This window comes from Myxocyprinus asiaticus, chromosome 19 (assembly GCF_019703515.2).
Source record: "Myxocyprinus asiaticus isolate MX2 ecotype Aquarium Trade chromosome 19, UBuf_Myxa_2, whole genome shotgun sequence".
In the NCBI taxonomy this organism is placed as follows: Eukaryota; Metazoa; Chordata; class Actinopteri; order Cypriniformes; family Catostomidae; genus Myxocyprinus; species Myxocyprinus asiaticus.
Window position 1 is genome coordinate 21,044,186 of NC_059362.1, and position 16,655 is coordinate 21,060,840.

The following is a 16,655-nucleotide window of genomic DNA, read 5'->3' on the forward strand; positions in this document are numbered from 1 at the left end:
CATAAGTGTAGAGTGGTCGCTCAGCAAACGGGGAAGATAATCTGCCGCTAACACGTGATATGGAAGTTGGGTAGATAATAAAAAATTTGCTATTCTTGTATGCGTATTGTATGGGTGGGAATAAAAGGAATAATCCCTATCATTAAGATGGGTCTTCAAGTCTTTCATAAAGACTTTGAGTTTAGCTGCTTTGGTGGTGGGATGTGGTTTAGATGAGGATCTATCCAGTACCGTATCCATACAGAAATTGAAGTCTCCACACACTAAGATCCAGCCTGATGTCTGAGCAATTAGAAGCAAAATAGTTTGCATAAACAAATGATCATCAAAGTTTGGTGCATAAATATACAGAAAGGTCCACTGTTCAGAGTACATGAGACCTTGTACTAATACATATCTTCCCAAGGGGTCAATTACAGTTCTAGATGCAGTAAACGGAATATTTGTGTTGATCAAAAAGTTCCCCTTGATTTAGAATTGAATGAAGATGCGAAGATCTGTCCCACCCTCTCTCTTTTTAGCTTCTTATGCTCTGAATCCGTTAAATGAGTTTCTTGCAAATAAACTTAAGGTATGTATAGACCCTCTTCCTTTTAATTGGGCTATGTAAGCCCTTTACATAAAATATTTTAAACTTTAAAGGGTTGATCATGTGTAAGTATATATGCTGATAATTGACTGGATCAGTTTCCCATTTAAAAAAACAAAAAAAACAAACTTGTATCTCAAGACATTGATTAAACATTACAAAGGAAAAAACACATACATAAACACATAAACCCAATTCCCCCCAGTTGTTGGCTTAGAACTACATCGACAAACAAACTCCTTGGGAAAACATAATGACTCCATTGTCATCTTCCTGGTAGATAGTCTATGCCTTCCGCCGAGCTCCATGTTTCATTTATAACAAATGCTGTTATGTAACTATCATTGGCCTGGGCAAATCAGTGCCAAAATATCTCCAGATTTAGATTGAAGTAAATTAAGTAATTTCATAACCACGAATGGTATGAATCACAAATTTAAAGAATAGAAAGATAAAGGAAGGACTACCTGTTGTTTTGAATTGGAACTACAACAGTCCTGGAGGTCAAATCCTTCGACCAGACTAATTTAGGACGCACAAGGGTTATTGTTTCAAGATAGAAGTTTCTTGATCATCTATAAGCACCTTTCCAGGCGTGTCCAGAAAACTGACTTTCCCGTTCTCAGTTTGGATCTTTAGGCGAGCAGTGTGGTCCAGGTAGCAGGTGATTTCCGCTCCTTCATTGCTTTCAAGGCTGGAACCATTTGTTTCTGCCATTTTGCAAGTTCCGAACTCATGTCGGGAAATATGCTGACTCTTTTCCCATCCACGTCTATTTTTCCCTTCTGTTTAGTGAGCTGTAGGATTTTTTTCCCGGTCTTTTTAATGGAGCAGTTGAACCAAGACGGGTCTCGGATGTTTATCAGGAATCAGCGTCTGGTTCGATGTTCGGTGGGCCCACTCAATATCCAACAGTTCAGGAAAGTGTTGTGCACCTAAGACGCTGAGTAACCATTCGGCGAAGAACTTCACAGAGTCACTGCCTTCCTTCAGACCTATTATACGTATGTTGTTTCGCCTGCTGTAGCTTTGTTTTTCAAAAGTTTATCTTGTTGTATCTGTTTCACATGAACATCTATCCTATGTACTTCGTCTTCGGTGTCACCGATACGCTGTTTGGCCTCCATCTCTCTTCCTAGAAGGCTACTCATAGTAGAGTGTTAGCTCTCGATAGAGGTTTGTAAAACCGCAGTTTTCGAATCTGTCTTTTGTGAGATAATGTTGTTGCCTTCCTGAATTTCTTTAATGAGAACTTTAAGGATCTTTCTTAAGTTTAGAGTGGCAATCCATTACCCAGCATTGAAAGCTAGCGTCAGGTAGTCGAAAATGTCGAGTGTATGTGTTTTCAGCATTGTTTTAGAATAAATGAGAGAAAAGTTTGAGTGTCCACTCAGCTCTGTAGCATCACATGACCCCAGTCAAAATGTATTTATTTTAATTTCTCTCCTACGTGGTTGTGCACATATGTACATAGACCAAAAATGAAAATAAATAAATAAATAAATAGCTCTGAAGAAATGCAAGAACTTGTCCTGTGTGAATGCCACCTCACTCAAGTTTTTTCCTGGGGCCAAAATTTTACATTTAATCATCTTTTTTTTTTTTTTTTTCTCTCTCTCTCTCTCTCTCCTCCTCTCCCAGATGATCTTAACGGTGTATTTGAGTGATGGGGAGCAGGCCCTGACGGAGGTGCCCATCACTCCGGAGACGACGTGTCGTGATGTGGTGGAGTTCTGTAAGGAACCAGGGGAAAGTGGCTGCCACCTGGCTGAGGTGTGGCGTGGAAATGGTGAGTACCTTTTGAGGCCCTCTTAAGCAACATCTTTCCTAGCCACATTCTTCTGGTCCCTATTAATTTATAGCAAGTGAATTTAGAGTAATTGACATCAGTGGCTATTGCATGTAGTCTTTCATTGACTTTTTAGAGGTACACGCAACAATTTTTTGTTTGTTGAACTGTGACTTGGACTTATAGTGACACCTATTAGTGTGATGCAAAAGTTTTAATATTTCAAAAATATTACTAAGTGCACTTTTAAATTACAAGGTTGAAAAAATGGCAGTGGACTCAGTATCAACACTAATACCTTCATGTGAAATAATCTGTATATAAAATTATTACCTCTCCACCCTAGCAGTTTTTTCAGTTAAACATTTAGTACCTTTAGTGTATTAAAGACACACAGTATTTTGAAGAATCTGGTAGCAATGGAACACTTTCAGGTTTGACCCTCTCTTAGTCATTTCAGACTGTAATTTCTGCTTTGACAGATGGGTGCTTTTTTCCCATGATGTTAGTGATTTTTTCTATCAACAGCTGTGTACCAGAAATGTTATCTTTTCTGATGGTGCTTCCTTTCAAAACTCTTCCATCTGCACAGTGTCATTTCATCTAATAGCGTGTCTGTCTGTCATTGAAGCCATGATGATCCCTGTTACTTTACAGCAGGTGATGGATCACTTAAAGTGCAGCATTAGTGTGGTGATGGGGGCGTGGCCGAGCGACGTCTGTGGAGAGAGAGGCCAAGAGAGACGGAGCGATAAGGATTGACACCTGTAGGAAATCACCTCTAACAGCTGTTTTGTGTTTGCAGTGAGTGTGGAGAGGGATAAGTAGGGCAATCCAGACTGCCAGGAGGGGGAGAGAGAGACGCACAAAGCTGTGTGTGTGCGCATGCTGTCATAAAAATACTGAAAGGTGTGATGAACTTACGTTGGACTGTTCACTGGCCCCCGCTTCCTCCTCCCCGGGTTTCGACACCACCATGACAAGGTTCTTTAACTCTCTTTGAAGGAGGAAGCAGGGGCCAGGTGAACAGTCCAACATAAGTTTTATTATCATACTTTTCAGTACTTTTATGACAGCTTGTGCACACACACAGCTTTGTGCGTCTCTCTCTCCCCCTCCTGGTGGTCTGGATTGCCCTTTTTATCCCTCTCCACTCTTAGCTGTTAGAGGTGATTTCCTACAGGTGTCATTCATTACCGTTCCGTCTCTCTCGGCCTGTCTCTCCACAGATGTAGCTTGGCCACGCCCCCATCACCACAGTTAGTTTCTAGTTACTAAAATAGATTTTTCGTCACAACAAATTTTGCTTGTGATGGTCAGTAGTCAAAGTTTTTCAATCAAACTTTGATATCTCAATATAATTAAGTTTAACTACATTTTGAAGTTTACATTAGATGAGCCAAAGTGTCTTGGAAGTTGAACTGGCTCACATGCACACATACATCTGCTCTCAATCTTTCTCATTTGAAAAGTCCCTGAGCCAGTGCACTTTCCCTATATTCTTCTTTTTTTCTTTTTTTTTTTATCCCTATATTTTGTTGTTCTTTTCTTTCCCCCTCTGTTTGGGTGGCTGCCCAAACTCCAGATGTCCCTTCACCGGGTCGAAAATGTTTTTTTTTCATCTCCATCTCTCTTGTTGTTCTATATGCCCACCCAGTCCCACCACATTCCTCTGGCTGGAGACCATGTTTGATTTGAATTTCAAATCTTTTGTTCTCTTGATCCCTCTATGTCTGTTTCTCAGTTCTCCTCTCAGGTGTGCCTCCTCCATAATTCCTCTTATTAGATGTATTACACTGAAATTAAACACTCCTCAGCATGAGAGGGATGCTCTCTTTTTGATGTGAACACAGTACCCTCTTCTCACTTTTTTTTTTCTTGGAAAAACAAAACATTTTGTGGTAACATTCAAATCAAATCACTTTATTGTCACACAGCCATATACACAAGTGCAATGGTGTGTGAGATTCTTGGGTGCAGTTCCGATCAACATAGCAGTCGTGACAGTGATGAGACATATACCAATTTACAATAACATCAAAATAACACAGCACATTTTAAACATCTGATATACACATAATTACACTCAACAATATACAAATAATAACATACACTGTACAGTATACAATGCGCACTATATAGATAAACATTATTCAATAAAAATAAAAAATAAAAATATATAAAAAAGTATATATAGTAGTAAATATAGAATGTACAGTATTGTACTGTATTGACATTCAGGCTGTCGGTTGATAGTCAGTTGTTAAGAGAGAATATAATATAATAATAATAATATAATTTATGACAGTCCGGTGTGAGATATAAGAGTAAGGGTTATAAAGTAAGGGTAATAAAGTGCATTGCTGATGTATTTTGATCATGGGAGATCAAGAGTTCAGAAGTCTGATTGCTTGGGGGAAGAAGCTGTCATGGAGTCGGCTGGTGCGGGTCCTGATGCTGCGATACCGCCTGCCTGATGGTAGCAGTGAGAACAGCCCATGGCTCGGGTGGCTGGAGTCTCTGATGATCCTCCGAGCTTTTTTCACACACCACCTTGTATATATTTCCTGGAGGGAGGGAAGCTCACCTCCGATGATGTGTCTGGCAGTTCGCACCACCCTTTGCAGTGCTTTGCGGTTGTGGGCGGTGCTATTGCCGTACCAGGCGGAGATGCAGCCAGTCAGAATGCTCTCTACAGTGCAGGTGTAGAACCGTGTGAGGATGTGGCGGTTCATTCCAAACTTCCTCAGCCGTCTCAGGAAGAAGAGGCGCTGATGAGCCTTCTTCACAACGACTTCAGTGTGGATGGACCATGTGAGTTCCTCAGTGATGTGGACACCCAGGAACTTGAAGCTGCTGACTCTCTCCACTGGTGCTCCATTGATGGTGATGGGACTGTGTTCTCTCTTTTCTTCTGAAGTCCACCACAAGCTCCTTTGTCTTACTGATGTTGAGGGAGAGGTTGTGCTCCTGACACCAGTGTGTCAGAGTGTGCACCTCCTCTCTGTAGGCTGTTTCATCATTGTCAGTGATCAGACCTACCACCATCGTGTCATCAGCAAACTTAATGATGGCATTGGAGCTGTGTGTTGCCACACAGTCATGTGTGTACAAGGAATACAGTAGTGGGCTGAGAACACAGCCCTGTGGGGCTCCAGTGTTGAGGGTCAGTGATGAGGAGATGTTGCTGCCTATTCTAACCACCTGGCGTCTGCTTGACAGGAAGTCCAGGATCCAGCTGCACAGCGAGCTGTTTAAGCCCAGAGCCCGGAGTTTCTCATTTAGCTTGGAGGGCACTATGGTGTTGAATGCTGAGCTGTAGTCTACAAACAGCATTCTCACATAAGTGTTCTTTTTTTTCCAGGTGGGAGAGAGCAGTGTGTATTGTAGATGCAATGGCATCATCAGTGGAGCGGTTGTTGCGGTAAGCAAACTGCAATGGGTTCAAGAGAGAGAGGCAGCACAGAGCAGATGTAATCTCTGATTAGTCTCTCAAAACATTTGCTGATGATGGGGGTCAGAGCAACAGGACACCAGTCATTTAAGCAAGTTGTTTTTGATTGCTTTGGAACAGGCACAATGGTGGATGTTTTAAAGCATGTGGGGACTACAGACAAAGAGAGGGAAAGGTTGAAAATGTCCGTAAAAACACCAGCCAGCTGGTTCGCGCACGCTCTGATGTCGCGGACCAGAATGCCGTCTGGGCCCGCGGCTTTGCGGATATTCACCCGTCGGAAGGATCGGGTTACATCCGCTACAGAGACGGAGAGTGAACTAACCTCTGTAGCTTCGACCACGAGAGCTCTCTCCGCGAGGGCGGTGTTATTTTCCTCAAAACGAGCATAAAAAGTATTTAGCTCATCCGGGAGAGAGGCAGCGGTGTTCATGGTGGAGTTTTTATTCCCTTTAAAGTCCGTGATGATGTTAATTCCCTGCCACATGCTTCTAGAGTTGGTGGTGTTAAACTGTCCTTCAATCTTGCTCCTGTACTGATGTTTTGCGGTTCTGATAGTTTTTCGGAGGGCATAACTGGCTTGTTTATGCTCCTCCGCGTTCCCGGAATTAAAAGCGGAGGTCCGCACATTAAGTGCCACGCGAAAATCGCTATTTATCCATGGTTTCTGATTTGGATAGATCCATATTGTTCTGGTCGGAACCACGTCCTCTACGCACTTTTTGATGAAACACATTACGCTATCACATCTCCGACCGGAACATCTCCCAGTCCGTGTGATCAAAACAGTCTTGTAGCGTAGAATCTGATTGGTCCGACCAGCACTGGATCGTTCTGAGGGTGGGTGCTTCCTGTTTCAGTTTCTGCCTGTAAGTGGGCAGAAGCAGAATGGAAGAGTGGTCCGATTTGCCAAATGGTGGGCGGGGGAGGGATTTGTAGCCATCCCGGAAAGGAGAGTAGCAATGGTCCAAAACCCGGTCCCCTCGTGTGTTGAAACTAATGTGCTGGTGGTATTTTGGTGCGACTGATTTTAAACTGGCTTTATTAAAGTCCCCGGTCACAATGAACGCGGCCTCAGGGTGCGTGGTTTCCTGCTCACTTATACTCCCATACTGTTCCTTGAGTGCCTGGTCTGTGTCGGCTTATGGGGGGATGTACACAGCAGTGATAATGACCGCTGTGTATTCCCTTGGTAGCCAGAATGGTCGACACAGAAGCATGAGAAATTCCAGATCAGGAGAACAGAAAGACTTGATGGAATGTACGTTCCTCTGATCACACCAGGATTTGTTGATCATAAAACATACACCACCACCTCTGCTTTTACCTGAGAGGTCTTTCGCTCTGTCTGCTCGGTGCACGGAGAACCCCGCGGGTTCAATCTGGAGTCTGGAATCTCCGCAGACATCAAAGTTTCCGTAAGGCAGATAATGCAGCACTCCCTCGTCTCTCATTGGAAAGAGATCCGCGCTTTCGGCTCGCAGAGCTTGTTATCCAGAGACTGAACATTTGCCAGTAGAATAGTGGGTAGCAGGGGTCGATTTGCGCGGCATCTTACTCTGATGAGAACGCCGGTTCTGTTTCCCCTTTTCCTCCTGCGTTTCCGCGGCCGAGCTGCCCAGACAAAGGGCTCCGCTGGTGTGTTTCTAAACAGCGGGTCGGCATTGAGGAATTTGAAGTCCAGTTTACGGTGTGAAATTGCTGAACCAATGTCGAAAAGTGTTTGTCTGTCGTAGACAATAAGGCAGACAACATCCAATACAAAAAACATAAGAATTGTGAACAAAACAAACAAAACATTACTATGTTGTGTCGGAGCTCGCAACGCAGCAGCCATACTCGGCACAATCTTGAGTCCAGTCTTAACAATTAGGTCTGAAACGATTAGTCGGTGTTATCGACAACGTCGACAATAAAAACTTTTAGACAAATTTCCATTGTCGAATAGTCGTTTGATCTAATTTAATGTAACATGAGATCACATTAAACTCTAATGATGACGTGTGAGAGCAGCACTGCAGTTCGCGCCTGACTGAGGAGAGGAAGAATTACACAGCTCACAGTCCAGATGCACTCTAAACTTTCACAGCTTCAGGTGATGTAGATCGCAAAGTATGAGGGAATTATATGTCCCGATGTAAGGAGGAGAGATTGAAACTGAACCCGGCTGATGCACACTCTGTCGTGGGGATGCTCATCCCTCGACTGCGCACGCTTGCTGCAGCTAGATCATAACGTGATGGCTTGCAACTTATTGAATCATAATATATGTCACTGCATTTCTTATCGTGAAGAAAATTGACAATATGCAGCTTTATTAATACGAGAGAGTTTGTTTTTTTGCGAGTTAAAGATGGGATTGAAGTGAACAGAAAGGTGTGAGAGGGTAGTCTTCGCCCCATTATACACTGCAACAGAATATGTTTTTGATTTGTTTTTGTTTTGGCTTGTTTTCCAATATAAATATTTAAAACTCCTTTAAAACAACGTATATTTTCTTTAGAAGCATTCATCTGAGAAGCAACATGTAAGATATTTAGACTTGCTTTTAGAGAATGGATCTTGAATTTGAGTACATTTTGTCTTTACTGCACTCACAGAAGTATAACCAAGTGAAAAAATACACTTATATACAAAATACACTCATATTTAAGATACATTCTCTTAAAGCAAGTCTAAATATCTTGTTTCTTCTCAAGTAAATGTATCTTGTTTTAAGGATTTTAGACCATTTTAAATGGAAAACAAGACAAAAACACTTGATGATAATAGGATTTTTTGCAGTGAATTTCTTTACTGAATTAAATGTAATAAAAAGTATTTTTAAAAGATGAATTTGTCCTCTATTGTTAGTAAGAACATTTAATACAACCTTTTAAGTCGGGGCACAAGCTGAATAATCGGTTAAGAGCTAATGATTAATCGTTGCAATAATCACTGAATAGTCGAGTAATCATTCTAATAATCGTTAGATTAATCGATTATCAAAATAATCGTTAGTTGCAACCCTATTAACAATTAGGTTGTAATCATTAACATGAACAATACAGTACAGTACTTTTTCAGAATTTATTAATCTTGGTTAATGTTCATTACTATGTATCCTAATACATTTTCTAACTTTAAAAGTTGTATATTGTAACATTAGTTAATGCATTATGAACTACATTACCAAAAACATTAACCAAGATTAATAATTGATGATAAAAGTAATTGTTCATTGTTAGTTCATGATACTTAATGCATTAAATAATGTCAACAAATGCTATCTAATTAAAACTTGTTACAAATTGCCTATCATCAGAGAGGTTTTGTTCTGTTAATATCTTTGTTTTCCTTGTCCAGAGCGAGCCATCCCCTTTGAGCACATGATGTATGAGCACCTGCAGAAATGGGGTCCCAGAAAGCAGGAGGTGAAGTTTTACCTTCGTCATGAAGACTCGCCCACTGAAAGCAGCGATCAGGGTGAGAATACTTTCACTAGACTGGCTACAGGCCACATCTCACCCATCACCATTCTCTTCTCATTGGCTAACATTGATAGGAATGTTTTTCATTCCCATGTCAGTGGCCTCTATCTGTGTTCATTTGAAAGAAAGAGACAAGCACATCCTGGTTGAACAATGCAGGGTTCTGTTCATGATTCAGTTCTGTAGTTCTTTTCACAAGTGTCAGTGACCATATTTACACTGGCAGCCAAAAGTTTGGAATAATGTACAGATTTTGCTCTTATGGAAGGAAATTGTAGAACTTGCCATAGATGTGATTGTCTTTTCGGACACTTCTCATGCACCTTACTGTCTAGCTGATCCCACAAAAGCTCAATGGGGTTAAGATCCAAAACACACTTTTCCAGTTATCTGTTATCCAATGTCTGTGTTTCTTTGCCCACTCTAACCTTTTTCTTTTTCTGTTTCAAAAGTGGCTTTTCTTTGCAATTCTTCCCATAAGGCCTGCACCCCTGAGTATTTACTGTTGTACATGAAACTGGTGTTGAGCGTGTAGAATTCAATGAAGCTGTCAGCTGAGTACATGTGAGGCGTCTATTTCTCAAACTAGAGACTCTGATGTACTTATCCTCTTGTTTAGTTGTACATCTGGCCTTCCACATCTCTTTCTGTCCTTGTTAGAGCCAGTTGTCCTTTGTCTTTGAAGACTGTAGTGTACACCTTTATATGAAATCTTCAGTTTTCTGGCAATTTCAAGCATTGTATAGCCTTCATTCCTCAAACAATGATTGACTGACAAGTTTCTAGAGAAAGCCGTTTCTTTTTTGCCATTTTTGACCTAATATTGACCTTAAGACAATGCCAGTTTATTGCATACTGTGGCAACTCAAAAACAAACACAAAGACAATGTTAAGCTTCATTTAATGAACCAAATAGCTTTCAGCAGTGTTTGATATAATGGCAAGTGATTTTATTGTACCAAATTAGCAATTTATCATGATTACTCAAGGATAAGGTGTTGGAGTGATGGCTGCTGGATATGGGACCTGTCTAGATTTGATCAAAAATCATTGACATTTTTCTCAAATAGTGATGGTGCTGTTTTTCTTTACATCAGTAATGTCCTAACTATACTTTGTGATCAGTTGATTGCCACATTGGTAAATTAAAGTACCAATTTCCTTCCGAAACAGCAAAATCTGTACATTATTCCAAACTTTTGGCCGCCATTGTACATGCACTTAAGAAAACTAACCGGGGTTTTAGCAGAAAGCGGAGTTCTGAAACATTATGTAAACGAGAATGCAGATTTTCTTGCACTGTTTTGGGATTAAGAGAAAGTGGTTTAACACACCTAGGTTTCTCCCGAAGAATGCAGCATAATCTGGCCATGTAAACACAAGTGACGTTGTTACAGGTTTTTGAGTGAACAGACCGGATAACAAATGTAATAGGATGGAGTCAACAACAAGTCAACACAACTGAAAGATTTCAACATTTTTGGGACTACAGTGGAAAAAAAAAAGCACATACACTATAAACTATATCCATTTATACACACCAATGTAAAATATTGATAGCCCCTCATGTTCGCGTATATGTGCTTATACATCGAGGGAATCCCGGAGTTTTACGTTAGAGGTAAACCCCATTATTTAAGCGCAATTCCGCTGCATATCGCGATGGAAAGTTAAGGAAGCAAACACAGCAACAACTCTGTGATGTCTTGTGAAAAGGCTACTACAATAAAATCATACTACACTGAAGGAGATGCGTATCAGTTGTATATTGCGGAAATTAACTCAAACTTAACCCAAACCTAGTGTGTGTGTTAAGGAAGACCAGACAGGGTGGTGGAATGCATAAACCCTGCTGCTGGACAGTGTTTAAATAATATGTATTCATGGTTATGCAATCAAGCAGCTTGCTATGTAATAGAACTAGACGTCTGATCTCTCTTGCCTCAACTGGACAGGTTCAGACACACAAACACATTCACTGTGTTTAAGCACATTAACAGCTTGTGATTTTTTATTTTTTATTTATTTATTTATTTATTTATTTATTTTTCTGATTGGAACTTTAGTGTAAATATGTAAATTAGAAAAATACTTATTGAGCAATATGGTGAAATATTTCAGTATCACTTATCACCATAGTTAACACAAAAGTTAACCCAATGAAGATCATTTTTACAGTATGTATAAGTTTTGGGAGAATCAAATTATTTTTTAGTTATCTATTTAAATAACTTATGATTAAATGACAGTGTATTTAAGTTGTCTGCACAGCTGTATAGTTTATCTTCACCTCCCTCCAATATTTGTCTCTGTTACTGCTTATTCTGAACTTGCATCCAGAAGTCTGAGTCTGTGTGTGTGTGTGTGGAGAGATTATTTTATATGCTTTCATCACCCATCCTCTCTTTTCTCTCTCTGTACTTGTCTTTTAACCATTTATGTTTATTTTTATCTCCTTTGGTGGACATGATTTCGCTTGTTTGTAGTCATTCTCCACTCATTTCTGTCCTCCTCCAAAACTTTGCATCCTTCTCACCAGTGTGAACTATTTCTCTGTGCTACACAATAACAGGCAATCTGAGCTAGAGCTGTGTCAATACAATCAAATATCGACATATCACAATACTTTTTCTCACAATATTGTGTTGATACTTTAGATCCACGTATCAATATTTATATTCAACTATTTGTTTATATCATGTCCAGAATTTTAATAAAAAAGCAGATCGTCTAAATACACTGATCAGCCACAACATTAAAACAACCTGCCTAATATCATGTAGGTCCCCCTCGTGCTGCCAAAACAGCTCTGAACTGTCGAGGCATGGACTCCACAAGACCTCTGAAGGTGTCCTGTGGTATCTGGCACAAAGACGTTAGCAGCACATCCTTTAAGTCCTGTAAGTTGTGAGGTGGGGCCTCCATGGATCGGAGTTGTAGATCCATCACATCCCATAGATGCTCAGTCGGATTGAGATCTGGGGAGTTGGTGACCAAGTCAACACCTTGAATTCTGTCATGTTCCTCAAACCATTCCTGAACAATTTTTGCAGTGTAGCAGGCTGCATTATCCTGCTGAAAGAGGCCACTGCCATCAGGGAATACCGTTTCCATGAAGGGGTGTACATGGTCTGCAACAATATTTGGGTAGATGGTACATTTCAAAATAAAATCCACATGAATGCCAGGACCCAAGGTTTCCACACAGGACATTGCCCTGAGCATCACACTGCCTCCGCCGGCCTGCCTTCCCACAGTGCATCCTGCCACCATCTCTTCCCCAGGTAAACGACACACACACACCCGGCCGTCCACATGATCTAAAAGAAAATGTGATTCATCAGACCAGGCCACCTTTTTCCATTGCTCCATGGTCCTGTTCTGATGCTCACATGCCCATTGTAGGTGCTTTCGGCAGTGGACAGGGGTCAGTATGGGCACTCTGACCGGTCTGCGGCTACACAGCCCCATACGCAGGAAAGTGTGATGTACTGTGTGTTCTGACACCTTTCTATCATGGCCAGCCTTAAGTTTTCAGCAATTTTTGCTTCAGTAGCTCTTCTGTGTGATCGGACCAGATGGGCTAGCCTTCGCTCCCCACGCGCATCAGTGAGCTTTAGGCGCCCATGACCCTGTTGCCAGTTCACTGGTTGTCCTTCCTTGGACTACATTTGGTAGGTACTAACCACTGCACCCCACAAAGCCTGCCGTTTTGGAGATGCTCTGACCCAGTCGTCTAGCCATCAAAATTTGGCCCTTGTCAAAGTCGCTCTGATCCTTATACTTGCCAATTTTTCCTGCTTCTAACACAAATTTAAGAACTGACTGTTCACTTGTTGCCTAATATATCCCACCCCTTGACAAGGTGCCATTGTAACAAGATAATAAATGTTATTCACTTCACCTGTCAGTGGTTTTAATTTTGTGGCTGATCAATGTAAGTGCAAACTCAGACTAAATCTACATTAATCTGGATACATTTGAAAATGCCGTTTTCATTTTTAAAATGCTCCCTTTTCACACTGCTATTTTCAAGCATTTTCCATAAGTTGTTTGTTCACACTGAAACATATGAAAACGCTTAAATACCCTTACTTCATGTGCAAAAAAATCGCCATTCCATGTACAGTCTAAAACACAGGATTCACTGTTACTCTCGCCGTCACACTGGGCCTATCTTAAGCGCTTGGCACTAGGGCCGGGTAAAAATATAGATTTTCTGATTAATCGCAATCTTCATTTGAACAATCCCGATATCGACTGTTAAAATCCATAGCTCGCTCTTTTACTCCATGTGCAACCGTTTACAATGTAAATCAAGCATATGTGGCTAAAATGTTCAGTGATTATTATGCACTTCCATATTTCAGATTTCACTCACCAGTGATTGAGAAGTATAGTGGTAAAGAGGTTCAGTACCGAGATCTTTTCACTGAGTGTTGAGAGTAAAATTTTGGCTTGACTCGTTCCATGTAATTTGGGTCTTAAGACTAAAACTCTGTTATCCATTTATCCATTTTGTTCAAAAGTCTTTTGTTGATCAAAACAACAAAAAATAATCATTTAGTTCTAATCACACATTGCATGGATGCTGTAAAGAAGCCATTCGACTAGTCTCTTGTCAAAATCCCTTCCACTGTCCTTAAAGAGACAGTGCCTGTTTTTTAACAGGTGTTCTGTATACCAATATAAATTATAATACTTGTAAATTGGACAAATTAGGCATTATTTTTTTTAACTATATATATATATATATATATATATATATATATATATATATATATATATATATATACACACACACACACACACACACACACACTGGCAGCCAAAAGTTTGGAATAATGTACAGATTTTACTGTTTCGTAAGGAAATTGGTACTTTAATTCACCAAAGTGGCATTCAACTGATCACAAAGTATAGTCAGGACATTACTGATGTAAAAAAAAAACAGCACCATCACTATTTGAGAAAAATTTCAATGATTTTTGATCAAATCTAGACAGGCCCCAGTTGAAAGCTATTTGGTTTGTTAAACGAAGCTTAACATTGTCTTTGTGTTTGTTTTTTAGTTGCCACAGTATGCAATAAACTGGCATTGTCTTAAGGTCAATATTAGGTCAAAAATGGCAAAAAAGAAACGGCTTTCTCTAGAAACTTGTCAGTCAATCATTGTTTGAGGAATGAAGGCTATACAATGCTTGAAATTGCCAGAAAACTGAAGATTTCATATAAAGGTGTACACTACAGTCTTCAAAGACAAAGGACAACTGGCTCTAACAAGGACAGAAAGAGATGTGGAAGGCCAGATGTACAACTAAACAAGAGGATAAGTACATCAGAGTCTCTAGTTTGAGAAATAGACGCCTCACATGTCCTCAGCTGACAGCTTCATTGAATTCTACCCTCTCAACTCCAATTTCATGTACAACAGTAAAGAGAAGACTCAGGGGTGCAGGCCTTATGGGAAGAATTGCAAAGAAAAAGCCACTTTTGAAACAAAAACAAAAAGAAAAGTTTAGAGTGGGCAAAGAAACACAGACATTGGACAACAGATAATTGGAAAAGAGTGTTATGGATCTTAACCCCATTGAGCTTTTGTGGGATCAGCTAGACAGTAAGGTGCGTGAGAAGGACCCGACAAGACAGTCACATCTATGGCAAGTGCTACAGGAAGCGTGGGGTGAAATGTCACCTGAGTATCTGGACAAACTGACAGCTAGAATGCCAAGGATCTGCAAAGCTGTCATTGCTACATGTGGAGGATTTTTTGATGAGAACTCTTTGAAGTAGTTTATGAAGTTCTGAATATTTTTTCAAATTTTAATAGTAATTTTTCACGTTATAAATGTCCTGACTATACATTGTGCCACTTTGGTGAATTAAAGTATAAATTTCTATCCATAAGATCAAAATCTGTGCATTATTCTAAACTTTTGGCCGTGTGTGTGTGTGTGTGTGTGTGTGTGTGTGTGTGTGTGTGTGTGTGTGTATTATATTACACACACACCGATCAGCCACAACATTAAAACCACCTGCCTAATATTGTGTAGTGTCCCCCTCGTGCTGCCAAAACAGCACCAACCCGCATCCCACCACAGTTGAACAGAGCGGTTATCTGAGTTACATAGACTTTGTCAGTTTGAACCAGTCTGGCCATTCTCTGTTAACCTCTCTCATCAACAAGGCATTTACGTCCATAGAACTGCCCCTCATTGGATTTTTTTTTTTAATGTTTTTGGCACCATTCTGAGTAAATTCTAGAGACTGTTGTGCATGAAAATCCCAGGAGATCAGCAGTTACAGAAATACTCAAACCAGCCCATCTGGCATCAACAATCATCCATGCGATTATCTAATCAGCCAATCGTGTGGCTGCAACGCATAATATCATGCAGATACGGGTCAGGAGCTTCAGTTAATGTTCACATCAATCATCAGAATGGGGAAAAAATGTGATCTCATTGATTTGGACTGTGGCATGATTGTTGGTGCCAGATGGGCTGGTTTGAATATTTCTGTAACTGTTGATCTCCAGGGAATGACCAGAACTGATAAAGTCTACGGTAACTCAGATAACCCCTCTGTACAATTGTGGTGAGAAGAATAGCATTGGGTTGGTGCTGTTTTGGTGGCATGAGGGGGACCTACACAATATTATGCAGGTGGTATTAATTTTGTGGCTGATCGGTGTATGAATGTTTGTGTGTGTGTCTGTGTCTGTGTGTGTGTGTGTGTGTATGTGTGTATGTGTGTGTATATATATATATATATATATATATATATATATATACACGCTATATTGCCAAAAGTATTTGCTCACCCATCCAAATAATTGAATTCAGGTGTTCCAATCACTTCCATGGCCACAGGTGTATAAAATGAAGCACCTAGGCATGCAGACTGCTTCTACAAACATTTGTGAAAGAATGGGCCGCTCTCAGGAGCTCAGTGAATTCCAGCGTGGTACTGTAATAGGATGCCACCTGTGCAACAAGTCCAGTCGTGAAATTTCCTCGCTACTAAATATTCCACAGTCAACTGTCAGTGGTATTATAACAAAGTGGAAGCGATTGGGAATGACAGCAACTCAGCCACGAAGTGATAGGCCACGTAAAATGACAGACCGGGGTCAGCGGATGCTGAGGTGCATAGTGCGCAGAGGTCGCCAACTTTCTGCAGAGTCAATCGCTACAGACCTCCAAAGTTCATGTGGCCTTCAGATTAGCTCAAGAACAGTGCATAGAGAGCTTCATGGAATGGGTTTCCATGGCCGAGCAGCTGCATCCAAGCCATACATCACCAAGTGCAATGCAAAGCGTCGGATGCAGTGGTGTAAAGCATGCCGCCACT

General features: G+C 40.6%; 1 protein-coding gene across 8 annotated transcripts in view; it reads left to right on the forward strand.

The window, feature by feature from the left end:
• Positions 1-16,655, forward strand: part of LOC127409782 (apoptosis-stimulating of p53 protein 1-like) — a 110,024-nt gene that overhangs the window by 41,741 nt on the left and 51,628 nt on the right. For all 8 annotated transcript variants that reach the window (XM_051644601.1, XM_051644597.1, XM_051644595.1 and 5 more), the window contains 2 exons: positions 2,231-2,378; positions 9,178-9,297. In XM_051644601.1, coding sequence (XP_051500561.1) covers positions 2,231-2,378; positions 9,178-9,297 — 268 coding nt within the window. The remainder of the gene's footprint in view (positions 1-2,230; positions 2,379-9,177; positions 9,298-16,655) is intronic.